Source organism: Branchiostoma floridae, chromosome 7 (assembly GCF_000003815.2).
Source record: "Branchiostoma floridae strain S238N-H82 chromosome 7, Bfl_VNyyK, whole genome shotgun sequence".
In the NCBI taxonomy this organism is placed as follows: domain Eukaryota; kingdom Metazoa; phylum Chordata; class Leptocardii; order Amphioxiformes; family Branchiostomatidae; genus Branchiostoma; species Branchiostoma floridae.
In genome coordinates, this window is record NC_049985.1 from 21,883,357 (window position 1) to 21,898,526 (window position 15,170).

The 15,170-nt window shown below is 42.9% G+C and overlaps 2 protein-coding genes across 3 annotated transcripts in view; one reads left to right on the top strand and one right to left on the bottom strand.

Annotated features, from left to right (window-relative positions):
• The window catches only part of LOC118419699 (cytoglobin-1-like), a gene marked incomplete at its 3' end in the record, with an annotated part of 35,077 nt that overhangs the window by 14,012 nt on the left and 5,895 nt on the right, over positions 1 to 15,170 (top strand).
• On the bottom strand, positions 3,185 to 14,911 carry LOC118419648 (carboxypeptidase N subunit 2-like). 2 transcript variants are annotated; one of them, XM_035826143.1, is made up of 2 exons: positions 14,736 to 14,911; positions 3,185 to 6,536 (listed from the first exon to the last, which is right to left on the bottom strand). In XM_035826143.1, the coding sequence occupies exons 1-2, from the start codon at positions 14,789 to 14,791 to the stop codon at positions 4,358 to 4,360; spliced, it is 2,235 nt and encodes a 744-aa protein (XP_035682036.1). In that variant the 5' UTR covers positions 14,792 to 14,911; the 3' UTR covers positions 3,185 to 4,357. The 2 variants fall into 2 exon arrangements, with proteins under 2 accessions (XP_035682036.1, XP_035682037.1); XM_035826144.1 differs by having other exon boundaries at positions 14,529 to 14,893.

Here is a 15,170-nt window from a genome sequence, read left to right on the forward strand (position 1 = left end):
GTCACCATCGCGATCACAGTGATGAATTGGCAAAACAGAAACCTCCTGGGAGGTTTGTTTCTTTGTAAAAAGTGGTGGACAAGTGAGATGTATAACTCTTTGAAAACTCTTGTCACGTCTGCTCAAGTCATTAGGGTGTACCGAAGAATGCTGTCCGACTGGGAATTATTCAAGCTGTCAAAACTTAAAGGAACGCTCCCGTAAGCCTTAAGTGAAAGACCACATTAAGAAAACCGTGCGTAACGATGTAATTAGAACTCACAGTAGGGGGGCATGCCCAAAAGAAAATAAATAATGCGGGAAACCGACCTGTCAAGAAACGTGAGCGACCCGTCACGATTTGAGGAAAATTAAACATCCGGGAGGGTGCGATAGGGGTTGGCAGTATGCCAGATTTGGCACTCCTAATTATCTGCATGGGCCCAAGGTCATGAGGAATCTACGGGTCAAGGAAGAATCTGTGGCTTTCCCTTCCTTCGCTCTTTGGTGCCAGTTGAGATCGAACGATTCTTGTGGCGGCGGTTTTCGTCCACGAATAGCAAGGTAAGGCGCACTGGGTCATTTCCTGTATGTAGTTTTTCGCTACGTAACTCATAAGACAATAAACGTCGCATTTTCCGGGTTCCATACGCTGGAAATACGGTTTTTATTGGCATACCGTTTCACGTTTGTTACTAGTATATGGTCAACAAGTGGTTCCAACTAACCCTTTATATAATATACACCGGAAAACCTGAATCCCTAAAGGATCTTCCGGCGGGTTAAACTTGGTATCGTTAGAAATGCCCCTTGGTACGTATATGTAATCCACAATCTGCATTGAATATTGTGCTTTGTTGCCGAGATATTCTCGATCATAGGTCGGTAGTTCGATAAAGAAGTGGCGTCAGATTGTAGCCTGGGTTCCATCCTCCGTAGTAACCACTGGTTCACTGTAGTTAGCAAGTGAAAAGACTGAGCCTGCGGTTACTACGGAGTATAGTACCCAGGCTATCAATCAGATGGTTTCATCACATTGGGGAACTTGCTCTGACAACCTGGACGAAACTCGTTAATCATCAGAAACGCAATGTGTTAGAACGCCCGGTAGCAGTTCGGACTGCGTGTCGCCTGACAAAAGTTCAAAAACAGTATCAAGTAGAGTGCTAGCTAAGCTGTAACATGTGAACAAATAGAATTCTTACCTTTTGTGACTTTCGTGACGTTGTCAGTATTCTCACGGTGTGTGTCACACGAATCGTAGTTTCCTATAAACAAACTGGGTGGGACCCACACTGAAACATACTGTACAGTACTCCTTCACGTAGGCAGGTTCAATTCGATTCTCTGTTCTTCAGCAACCGAGCGAAATGATATTCAAAACAACGTCGTTCTTTGCTTAGCTGAAGGCCACACTGACATGATTTTATGGATGACATCCTCTGGAGACCCCAAAACTAATGCGCATGGGCACAAAAAAAATCCTGCAAGAATGCTGCTAAACCACAGGACTAAACATCCAGTCCATTCTTTTCCAGGCTTGCTTTGTCTTATGTTCGCCTCCAGTAAGACTGTATGAGACAATATATAATCGTCGCCATTTCAACAATGTTTTATTAACATTCTTGTTTAAAGAGAACAAGGGCGCTGTGTCCCTATGCCCTGACTATGTGCCTTCTTAACCATGAAGAGCAGATCCTCTGGCAAGTATAAAATCTTGATTGACCAGGGATGCCATTGCGTCATATGTGGCCACAGTTTTTTTTTTAGAACAGGCAAAAACCAATGCGCGCGTTGATGTCATCCATAAAATTAAGCCAGTGTGGCCTTAATTAAAGAAAAAGGTAACGAAAGATCTATTTATACATCTATATTTGGACGCCATACATTCCATACTTGTCATCACTACTATCATTTTCAGATGACGATATGTTTTGTGCTGCCACGCTGGAATTTTCAACCCCATGACTACCACAATTTTCAGCAAATCACTTCTTTAGAAATTTATATTCAGAGTTACAGTGTTATAATATTTCACTAGTCGAAGTTGCGCGAACAGCTTGCCGTTGAATGTGCATATATACCTTTCTTTCTCACGTTTTCACATTTAGCTTTCTGAGCTATGAAGCTAGTTGGTCCAATGTGCCATGATGTAAATGTAGGAAGGGACATAGTTTGCCAAACTCGTCTATTTTCTAAATTGTGTAAGTATCTGAATCTTACTAAAATGCAGGCAATGATGTGATAAAAAGAAAAAAATATATTGTTAAAAAACACATTGTTGTACCACAAAACAGAAACATAGTGAGAGGGGCGCATTCCTTTTCCCCCACTATTCTGAGGAAATAGATATGAGCTCAGATATTCTTACATTCCCAAATCACCCTATACCAAAATGCAGATCTTAAGAATATGCATTTACAGTGAAAAGAAAAAAAAAACTTCGAAAGTTTGATGCTGCAGTTGTTTACGTTCTACTAAGCAACACACGCGGCCTTGGAACCGCACTTCTACCATTCACTTGACGGTTGCAAATTAATTATAAGCATGTTCAAAGGAAGAACCAGACCTTGAGAGAGTTCCTTTAAGAAAGTATTGTTGTTAAAGGTTGCTGAGAAGGAGCCGTGACGGGGGATACACAACAGGGTAGGATGTACCGAGAATGGCTAATTGGATTTCTCTTTCTTTGCGTTTGGATTGACGGTAAAGCGGGATGACGGCTTGGTGACCTGATACGGAGGTCACTAATCTCCAAGCAGATCCTACGGTAACATAAGATATTATCAAAAGCTGGCAGAGGAGTGAAGCCGGCTGAGGAGTGTGTTTTGCCACCAAATGGACTCCTCTTGGCTGACTACACTCCTTGACCAGTTTGATACTACCATATGCCATTGTAGAATCTGCTTGGAGATTAGGAGGTCACCACAGATGAAGGCTTATCCTCAAAGAACGTGGAAAAAACTTCCAGCTGCAGTACCAGTCTGTTCTGAAAGATGGCGCTAGTTGTACGGAGGGTCGTCGAAGAAACAAACCTTGTCTGTCGAAGGTGTACCTTGTGACTGACAGTCTGCATTTATCTTGGGTGATTTTATTCGGTGGTTATAGCAAAGGACCAGGCGTTATGACACCATATACACCTCGGGGCGGGTCATTAACCCTTAATTAATGTACTGTCAGAAACAACAAAAATGAAAGTCAGGAAATGTTGGAAATCAATGAAAAATTTTAATAACATTTTAACATTAAAATCAACATCAAATTCTTGATTTTGGTGAAGGAATGTAACGTAACCATTTGTGAACAATGACATTCTGTGTATAACAGTTATAACTACTATCCGAATATTGAGTGTTTAACAATTGAGTGTTCTGTCTATAAGATAAACAGTATGTGCAAGTTAGATCAATGTTAACAGAAACAGTGCCATAAAATTGTTAAATATTACATATTGAAAAGTTAACATTTGTGACATCTTGACTACATACTTGTACTAGTATAGTGGAACTGTTAGTACGCCTACCTCTATAATGTTATAGATCAACAGAAATAAACGTTTAACTGTTAAAGCTATTAGGAACTTGACATTCATAAAACACTAGATGTGTATGGACAGTATAAATAGTCTTAAAGCTACTGTAGTAAGTGTAAAATGACATAGAGACAAATAAACTGTTGCTTTGGTGGTATAAAATAAATGCAAACATATGTGAAACACATGTCAATAACTTGAATAAGTTTATAAAACGATGTAAAATGCAGAGATAGGTGGACAGTAGTAAAATGGTATTGCTGGAGTATTTACTAATTCTAAGGACCATACATTGTGTACACTTACACAATTGGTTACACTTGTTTCAGCCTTCCTTAGAAACGTTCGTCCGGCCTTGGTAGCAAACATATGCCTTCCGAGGATATATTCTTGAAGTGCCCAGAACAATGCCTGACGAGCGAGACTACCACTTTGTAGAGTATAGATGAGAGCACAAGTGTCTATGAACGAGACTAGCATTCAGAAAGTCTCCGATCAGCGCTTTATACGTCGACACTACTGTACAGTTCTAGTATAGTTTTTCAAGTGCGCTTGTATCACTTGTTCTTATTGGTTAGTTTAATCAATCTCTCTGAAAGCAAAGACCTATGATTTCTATTTTGATTGGTCAGTTTCAAGTTACGATTAGTCTTTGTATGTTGATACAATAAGTTGATACAAAAAGTCCTTGCATCTTACTGCCTTAATTTTTCGTTCCACTCCTGTTTGATTTCACCTCTCCTATCTTTTTTTTTTGCCGTCGCATAACCCGTATCTCCGCAAAGTCTGGAATTACTTTAAATTCCCTACGCGGCGTTAAAATGGGACTTTTCTCCCACCAGTTTTTCGCTATACATGCGTAGCCAGGTAGGAGTTTTGTGGGTCTCCTGCGTCCGATAATCTCATAGTGCTGCCGACTAGCGGTTGTTCTCCGAACCGCCCGTTAACGGCGATGGGTTTGAACGCTCGACGACTGTCCAGCGAGTCGAAATAGTCGCTATGGTAGGCGGGGTTGTTGTGGGTGTGGTAGTTGATGATCTGGCTACCGCGCATGCTCGGATGGTCGATACTACCTGTGTCTGATGAGTTGGCTGCTTCCTTTGAACTCAAGGGCGGGGCGCCCACGTGATCTGTGTGGATGGTGGGAGCTGGGAGAGTTGAGTTGAGTGCGTAACTGCGCATGTACGTGTTCTGGGGCAACTCGCTGCCTGGGCTGGGCTTCCTAGGCCGAGAGTTGACCGTAGACCTCGACCTGTCTCGAGGCTTGTTGAAACGGCAGAAGCAGAACACGAGAGCAGCGATGAGCAAGGCAGAGAGAAACGAAGCGATGACGATTAGCGTGAATTCTGTAACTGTCAGGACGATCGCGTCCCCCGACGTTCCTGAGGAGCATGTGACCGACGTCGTGTCGTTGGTGACGTTGGGAGCGACAGTCCAGGTAGCGAAGGCAAACCCGGCGGCGTTCGACGCCATGCAGACGTACGAACCAGCGTCTTCTTCACTCACGTTGAAAACGACCACAGCGCCGTCGCTACGCAAAGTGACGTCTTCAGACGACGACTCGACGGTGACGTTCTCGCCGCGGGCCGTCGTGACGGTGATCTCGGGGACGGGGAAGCCTTCGGCCGTACACTGGAGTGACAGAATCCCGCCAGAACCCGGTAAGATATCGTCCCCGTAGAACTGGACAGACGGTTCCGTGCACAGAAGCCTCTCCAACACCACATCGTCCAAAACGCGCCCTCTCAAGTTTTCTGGTGCTGCGCAAACGATCTGATTCTTGATGGTGGACGCTGTGTTGAGCCTTAACCATAGGGATGCCGCCTGCATGCTACAATCACACTCCCAAGGGTTATTCGTCATCTCAAGATTTGGGATGTCTCCAAGAACCTCAAATCCTTCAATCGGCAGCATCTTCAAGGAGTTGAAGCGAAGTCTGAGCGTGTTAAGCTGTAGAAGCTGCTTCAAAACGTTGTAAGGCATCTCCGTGATAGTGTTGTTACTGAGGTTGATTTCTTCCACCGCAGCCAGACTTGAAAAGGCGTACTGTCCGACGGATGTGATGTTGTTGGCGGCCAAGTTCAAAGTCTGCAAACTCGTCATGCCGTTTAGACTGAAATCACCCAATGCGACAATCTCGTTGTTTTGTAGCTCCAGATTTTGTAGCCCGGATAAACCACTGAATCCGTTAGTATCGATCGTTTCTAAATCGTTACCGTATAGAGTGAGAATCGTTAGGGAGGTGAGCCCTGGAAACGCATTCTCTGTGATCCTCAGCACCTGGTTCCCGTTCAAGTAGAGCTCCTGCAGTGCGCTCAACTCTCGCAAGGCGGCAGGAATGGTCCGCAGCAGGTTGTCTTCCAGACGAAGCTCCGTGAGGGATGTCAGTCCAACGAACGCGTTACTTGTTATCGTGCTAATCAAGTTATCCTGGAGATACAGCTTAGTCAGCGATCGTAGATCATCGAAGATAAAATCCCCTAACGTTGTGATCGCGTTCTCATACAAGTACAGTTCCTCAACTTCCGTGATCCCAGCGAAAGATCCCTGTTGTAGTGATCCAATCTGGTTCCTATAGAGGTGCAGTTGTGTTAGTTTCACCATACCGCGAAACATGTTCCCCGTAACGGCGGTCAGGTTATTCTCGGTCAAGTACAAGTTGGTCAAGTTCTCCAATTTTAGAAACGTGTTTGGTAGGATGGTGTCGATGGGGTTGTTTGTGAGAGTCAGCCATTCCAAGAGACCGAGGTTTAAGAAAGATGTGGGACTCAAAGTTTGTATCTCGTTGTTTTCTAAGAACAGGCGCACGGTGTCTGAAGGAATGCCTGTCGGTACGTCGGTTAGTTGGTTCTCCGTGCAGAAGACGTATGTGTTGGTACATTGACATGGTGTAGGACAGGTTTGGGCGTTACAGAACGGGAATGATGTCATCAGTAGGAACGCGGTCAGGATGGATAAACAGATTCTCCTTACTGTCGCCATGTTTGCTGAAGGTGAGTCGCTTCCGATGGACGTGATGTCAACGAACCTGCAACAAAAGAGAACCTGTCAGTTGGTCACGTATGCATACAAAGAAGCAGAAGTAATGAAATGTCACTTCCTTGTGAGTCACACTTAAGCGGTATCTTCAATTGCAAGCTGATGATAAATGACAAAGTCGTACAGTTTTTCCCTTTCCTCCTGATAGCGTACTTTCATATCGATGTTTTAAAGTTTATGATAAGTTGTGATATGTTGTTGTGCCATGCTTGTATTGTACCGTATACGTACTAGTAATTCAGCTTCTGGCTGCGAACTATTCATTCATGCATTCATTCATAGCCTCATACTAGTAATTGGTCTTCAGAGCACGATAGAGCTGCTAAACCATCAGAAAAAAAAGCGTAGTGCTTGTATAAGCACCCAAAGCCCGACTCTGCTAATGTTACTGTCCCATTTGGAAATCATAAAATGTTTTCTGCACATTTCACCGTGACCTCTACGTGGCCCAAAAGGAAACCCTGTTGTGGCTACCGGTTTATTTTGGGACACGACCGGGCCCCTGGATGTTTTTAAGATTCGTTGTTAAAATCAGCCTGGGACCCGGCGACAAATAGACGTCGTGACAAATTTTTGACTTCGGAGCCCGGTCATGGCTACACCCCATTCGGGCACCGGTGCAGATGTGACCGTAGCACATGAGGAGACTAGTTTCCTATAAGAGCAACGAAAAAAAAAACGGATTTGCCTTCTAACATCCGCTTGGAGATTAACCCGCGCTTATAATGAATATTTTGCTACTCTAGTTCAGAACCGTACCAATCTTTCAGAAACCCCGCCAAAGTATTTCCTTTCAGTAGTTCCGTAGTTGCTTATAGGAACTGTGGTATTGAAACAGCTCACTCCTACAGAAGTTCAGAGACATAAATGCTGTGATATTTCCCATACGCACAGCTGAGATAGTTCTGTATTAATATTGTTTTTCTGCCCGTTCGTCTGCCCTAATAAATATAGGAGATAAGGTAACGCGATCAATGTTATCTCCCGAACTTGGACTTTGAACTTGGTAGTTCAAGTTCTTGTTATCAACTGTTGTATTTTACGCAAAACATGTGTGGCAAAGAACAAATAGTCAGAGTTATAGATTCTGCGTAGTTCTTAATCTCTAAGCAGACGTGAAGAAAGATTTTAGGTATCTGGCGCGTACCTAAACTCAGGTTCACGTTTAGGTCCACGTTCAAGTCCAGAGGTTTAGGTTCAAGTCTAGACTTACACATATGTGTGATTTTCTGTTACATGTAAAATTGCACGTGCAGACATCAATTTTACATGAAATTTAAAAAGAATCACATTCAACATTATATATAGTCAGTAGTAAACACAAACACTCAGTAATAAACCCCCAAACAGCAATGTTTTGGTCTTTTTTACAGCCCAAATTTCACGATCCGATGTAATAAATGTTTAAAATGGTTTTATATATAGTCATCTGTTGTAGATCGTTAATCTCAATAATAGATACATGACCTTGAATAGATACATAACGCGCAGTGATACCCCTACTGTGTACAAAATACTGAACATTGAAACCACTGTCCTAAACGATACAACGTGCGCTAGTATGTGAAAATAGACACGCGAAAGAAAAAAAATAAACAAATACAATACCAAGGACAGAAAGGTATCCAAGTAGGGCTAACAAGAAGGTGGTCTTCTGCTGATATTTAAATGCGGAATGCAGGTGACTTTGTTTCGAACAGGAATCGGACTCCGGACCTTCACATTTAAATATAGGACAGGGATCGTACTAGCCTCTTTTGCAGCCTTCTTGGAGTAGGAGCGACAGCGTATATTTCTTTGGGGGGGGGGGGCGACTTTCAACAAATAGGCCAGGATTTTATATAGAAAATATCCTATTTGCTCCCATAGGATAACCTGGTACATACCTTGAAAATAGAGAATCACCATCGAGAATCACCCCCTCCACCCACAAACAAAAAATAAACGCGGTCGCTCCCAGAAGGCATGCAAACAAGGCTACAACATCGAGGGTCGCTAATACTTGCTATCCGCTGTACTATGAACGCTTATCTATCGCCTTACAGTTCACCTTTACATTGTAGATCGTAGAATCAATAGTGCAAAAGCCGATGCAATTTTTTCACCTCTCTTCATATTCGTTTCACTTTCTCCCTTGCAGGGTCCCTTCACGGTACACCTGTTGTGTTTACCTGGCCGCCGAGCGATGTTTGAACAATAGTTCTACTGTTGACTGCGCGCTTTGACCTATACAAACTGGGACTAGCAAAAGCCTTATATCATACATGAGATTTTTGTTTTTTTGTTAACAGAAAAACGTACAAACTCTGCCAAATATCAAAAGTCCGAACACCGCCAAACAGCATTCCGGGATCTGGGTTCGTGTTCTATCGCACTTTCTGTAACAAGCCAGGACTAAAAAAGAACCCTACCATCCAAAAAAAAAAAACTGTGTGCCTGTCGTGGATTATAGTACTTTGTAAACATCTCTGGTAAAGTGGAAAGACCAAAACACGCTTTGTTATTGTTGACAACAACAAGCTCACAAAAGATCGTTATCCAACCAATTTCATAGAATCTTCTTGGCTTGTGTCCTTGGCATAAGCCGCATAACTGATAACAGTTACTCTCAAAATGTTGAAAATTTTGTACACAAACAGCAAAAGTCTGGATCTTTTGTTTGACTCAAAGAGCTAGGGGCTAAAATTTTACAAATATCTGTAAATACCGAACTGTTGTTGGAAGTGTGGCCAATTATTATCGGTTCGCGATAACGTGGCCTTGTACTCTCCAAGCAGAGGTTTGGCTCCGACTGTTTTCAATGTGTTTCAGGCGTATTTTTAATCTCCAAGTTGATCCTACGGTAGCATAAGACAGTATCAAAAGCTGGCAGAGGAGATATGCTGGCTTAGGAGTGTTTTTCGCTACCGGGGCAAATGGACACCTCTTGGCTGACTACGCTCCTTGGTCAGTTTGGTACTATCTTATGCCATTGTAGGATCTGCTTGGAGTTTAGCGCTTTTATCGAGTTTTCTGTTTGGTGCCGTTGTCTTTGTATCTTCCAACCATAAGGAAAGATTTGAAGACATACAGATAACATCACGAAATAAAAAGCCCGATAAAAACGACTAAAAACGTTTAAAAACGAGCAGGAGCCTAACCTCTGCTTGGAGAGAAGTGACCTTGGCGGGATTGAAACAATTTGCCTTTTGGCGAAAACACTTGCCGACGCCATGACAGAACGACTCAAGCGACGCGTCTCTACGGAACACGACAACAAACATGACAAAAGACACGGCACGTAAGGGCCTGAAGTCAAACAGGCACAGTCACGGCGAAAAACAAACGGTCTAAACACAGAAGCTTGAACTGAACGCCTCATTTGATCAGGACAATGCTAACCCAATTATCAGCAGTTCAAAAGAGAGAACCTACCTCCCTGGACTGGTTGTTGATCCGTAATTAAGAAGGGTTTAACGATTTTTTTTCACACATGAAGGACTGAATTATCATTCAGTCTGTATTAATATTAAATTATGCTGGGCTAGCCATATGGAGAATACTTTTCCATAGGGAAATTTGCCCTACCAGCGGACTGACACTCCCCACCTATTCTTTCGCAGTCTGAGGCGGCTGCGTATTTTTTTAGGAGTGTGTGTGTGTGTGTGTGTGTGTGTGTGTGTGTGTGTGTGTGTGTGTGTGTGTGTGTGTGTGTGTGTGTGTGTGTGTGTGTGTGTGTGTGTGTGTGTGTGTGTGCTGATACGCGATTTCAAAATAAGGAAATTAGTAATGCCGTACCCAGTGCCGCACCCATAAGCCCTGTTGAAAATATCGCGAACCATCGCCCCCTCCCACAAAAAAATCTATTTGATTATTTGCACTTGAATGGAGATCTAAGTAAAACAAACAAACAAAAACAATAATAAACGTTGCCGCCCCAGAAGTCTGCGAAGGAGGCTAAAATCATTCGCACTCCTATTTTTCTGGAATTCTACTACCCATACCCGGGTAGGAAGGCCTGGTGGGGGCTAGGTTTGGTAACCACTTGTTATCGTCTTGCGCAATACTAAAAGTCTTCTCTAACTGATGGCGAAACGAATGTCACAGATCGGCCAAATTAGGGTTTCGACTTGTAAGTTGCTTGGTTCGATATCTTACTAGCCAAGCATCAATTGTTGGTCGGGTAGTGTGAAAATAGTAGAGTTTGAAAACGTGCTAAATATTGTGGACATTTCTTTCCAAATGATTCTTTCAAACGTTTGTATTTTACCAAAGGCACGATTCAACAAACACTTGAAAAGAGTACCAGTGTCTAGTCTGCGGAAGGATAATGTAATTTGAATAGACTGTGATTAGGTGAAAAATGATCCCTGGCGGCAATTTCCCCCGTTGAGATTCGGAATTGGATTGAACCTTGGAGACAGACAAAATAGGGGATAATTATTACATTCCATCCGGGAACCAAGACGACCACAAGTCGTGTTCTCATCTAATCTTACAGCTTAACTCTCCAAGCAGATATACAATAGCAGTGGGCTTGTTTTGGGTGTATTCTGGTGGTGTTTTCGTTTTTCTGGAGGTGTTTTGTGCGTTTTCTGCACGTCCCCCATCCAGTAAAACGCAAACACTGCAAAATACACCCAAAAACAAGCCCACTGCTATTTTATATCTGCTTGGAGAGTTTAGCTGTAAGATACACGCCTGACTGCAAAATACACGCCTGACTGCTACATCTACTCGGATATCTTTACACCTATTTTACAAGCTCTGTTGAACATACGATCAAACGCGATTGTGTACTATAATTGTCCTGCATTTATTTTAGTCCTACCATAGGTATCAGAATACTGAGTAATATTTGTTTGTGGTTGTATTTTTGTGAGCATTTTTTTTGTTTCGTTACACATTGCAACAGAGGTATCATGTACATGTACATGCGCATTCCCAATGGAAAGGTGTCATATACAGATATTAGATTATAGTTGGTGGTGTTTACATAACGGTCACTGTACACTGACCTTTGCTGGTGTTGTTTACGCGCTCAGTGAAACGTTCTTTGTAGTCTTGTATTCTCCAAGCAGAGGTTAGGCTCCGAATGGGTTTGGACGTTTTAGGCGTTTGTATCGGGCTTTCTGTTTCCCAGGTTTTATCATTTTGTCAGTCAAGCCAAGAAAAGCTGACAAAATAGCAAGCCCGATAATACGCCTAAAACGACGTCCAAAAGAAGCCGACGCAAGGGAAGCGGTAAAGCTCCACATCTGCTTGGAGAGTACATTTGCAATTTTGCACTGTTTTGGTTCTTTATGCAGGAGTTTAGAGAAAGTCTTGCTGCCTATGAATCTTTTATCCTTTCATAGTGATAATAAGATCTAAAATGGCTAATTTGAGGCGAAAACTAGAACGCTGGGGCGTAACCGTGAGCCATTAATGTCTCACGGTCGAGCAACTAGGCCACTTCGGCCACAGTAAACATGCTGAGCCGCCATCTTGGATCACCTGTTGAGACAAGTGAACAGCATAGCCGAAAGCATCGGAACCTAAAAAACATAATAACTGGCATTTTTCCGTTGGGGAAATTAACAGGCTATCAGTTTCGTGATTTTTAAACGCATCAACTTGTTTTCGTGGCATTTTTCCTGTGTTACATTTTGTTTATTCCATTTTCAAATAAGGTCTAACACTAACAGCGAAGGCAATCAAACATCACTTAGGTTCCATCCAGTAACAAACATAGGTGTTTACAATCTAAATGTAGGTAAACATGACTGGGTGACGCCATTTTGAAGTACCTCATGACCATATAAGGTGTTACGAGGAAAACACGATATATAGTTTGTCAATAAATACATAGTAGACTATTCCTGCATCTTAAAGCAAGTATTACACTTTTATAATGTTTCGACACTTTCTGGTCAGTTAGAAGTCCGTCTGTTTTAGTCAGAAATCAATCTATAAAGTCCTGTCGGACTCTTTTGAGTCATGATTTTGTTTTCCGTAAGATGTTGACATTTTTGGACTGATCATAAAGATTGTATGATGGTGAATCATTAAACCACCGCGTGCTATCTTAACCAGAAATGAATGAATCTTTCAAAAACGCTGTAAATGCACAGTTTCTACCAGACTTACTACGTTGTTTATTTTCTTTATAAATTATAGTGAGAATAATTCACAATGGGAATATGGCTATTGTAGAATAACATTTTCCCCAAAAAGTTATGATACTTTCCCGCGATCTGCACTATATTTTTGCCCAAAATTTTATTGTCAATATACCCGTAGGAAAGCCTAGTGAAAGCTAGTAGATGCACTGTATATAAATAGCCTATGGTCTAAAGCAACATACGACTATACAGCTGTTATCGAAATAAACTTGAACAACTCCGGTCTTGATTCTAGTACATAAAGGTGTTTAGATACACACCAGGTGACTTTTTGTGTCATACATAAAAATGGGACAATTTGACCTTTTCGGGTCAGATACACTTTTCTTACAGTCCAGCTCCAAGAAGCTTTTAGCATTTTTGTTTTCTTGAAGGGGCGTTTTCTTTGTCGCTCCACGGTAACACATATGACAACAGACCTTAGACGGGCACAGTGGGGTAGTTTTTGTGAAGCGCTCAACCGAACATGTCCACCGAGCTTTCATTATTACTCAACGACCTATGATAGAGTCCACAATGTAAACATCGTTTTTTGTAGACCTCCTAAATGCATGTTTTCAAAACTTCCATATCAGTATCAGTATTGTAGCTATGGATATATTTGTTTCTAATCGTTATCGTTTTGAGTGCTATTGTTCTTTTTATCACAGCATGGTGTTAATGTAGAATTCCAGATGGGAGTATCATACGGTGCCATTGTTTCGCAGTGGATAATCTCCTTAGAACAAGAATGACAACAACTAGACCGGAAAGAATAGGGGGCATTGTTGAAGAAAATTACACAAGGGGGAAAAAACGCTGAGAAAATGAGAAGTCGTGCAGTTTTAGGGGGAGGAATTTTTCGTCTTGGGACCACATGTTGTAACGGCTAGCACGGTGTGTGAGTTTGTAAGGGGGGGCGATGTTTTGGGGGACACAAAATTCTCGAGAACATAGTGCCAAAACACAGCGTCACAGAATGCTTACTAAGAACAAGTCGCCTCTCACAAGTCCATGTTTTTGGTCCACGAAACGATGCCTTGTATGGTACTGAGAAAAAGGACACCCACAGATCAACAACACCATCCCACCTTCCCCAAAATAGCGCGTAGGAAGCTTTCACGCCTGGTAGGCTTTCCGAGTTTACAGAAATATTTTCTTGGCGAAGGTCTCTACCAGCGCCACTGGGAGGAAACACGCTACACGTCCTTGTGTCTACAAAATACCAATATTTGAATACCTCGCAGTAGTAAATCTCAGTCAAGTATATCATAAACGTCAGGTAGGCAAACATTCAACGCAAGAGATAGTTCCGTTGTCCCATGAAAACTTGACACGCCGAGGTAGTTGTACCGTGTAGTAAATGAAGAAGGGATAATATAACACGAAATAAGTTTTACTTCTCCCCTCAGTGAGTCCATTCCTACACCACTACGTCCTGCGGCATTCTGACAAAAAGTACCATATGCTTCAGAAATCACACGCTTCCACACAAGCAAATATACGACCACCTGGCAGATTTTGAAGACTGTGAAATCTCAAGCAAGAACGCAGTACAAGCGCTAGCGATTATCTGTAAATATGGCGTCTGTCGCTCAAACTTCAGTGGGCGCCTGTGGACTATAGCTACAGACCTTTGGACAGGAAACAAATATTGGACAGCAAATGAACGCTTTAAATGGACGCTACCTTCCTGCTTGACAGCCTTCATAACAAGAAACCCCCCAAACGAACACACAAGAAGACCTTGACGCCTAATCGGATACAGTAGCTCAGTACACAACACCAGTTGAGTACACATCTGGGCAGAAATTCAGACCTAGTTGAATCAGAACTATAGAAAGGAGGAAAATGCTTACCGTAGAGCACTTAGAGATTACAGGTGTGACACCGTTTTCTGTAGTTTGTCGGCGCAGATGTTGAATGTTATGTCCCGTGAGAGGGGAGGGGGGTACAGACTGCACCAGTATCTGTGTGTAACGGTGACACCGTAACACCTGTCACGCTTGGCGTGGCGGGAAGCACAGGTACAGGTACGCGCCGCCAGGTAACGTATGACTGCTCACCTGGCACGGACGTCGCTTCTTCTCATCTCTGGCCCGCCCTTGTGGCGAGCAAACATCGCGTTGTCCCGTTGTGTTTGCTCGGAGCGCGGCGTGGGTAAACAAGGGAGGGTGGAGTCTGGTCAGGCCGCGCCCTGTCCCCCCTATCCCGGCTAACGGGGCAACAAAGCGTCCCTAATTCATGCAGATGAGCCCGGGGTCACGCGGGGCAATAACTCGTGGAATTCGGCTTGTTTTTGTTGGGGAAGTGAGGTGTCAAAGGTCGCCTGTAAATCTTCACCACGCGATTTAAAGGTTTAAACTCCTTCTGGTAGAAGGGAAAATGTTTACAACATTGTTGATTTTGTAGACAGCGCCGTTACAGTGAGTACCTACCTGGTCAACGCATAATCTCCAAGGCCCAGCAGATATAGCAGTCGGGATTGTTTTGAGTGTATC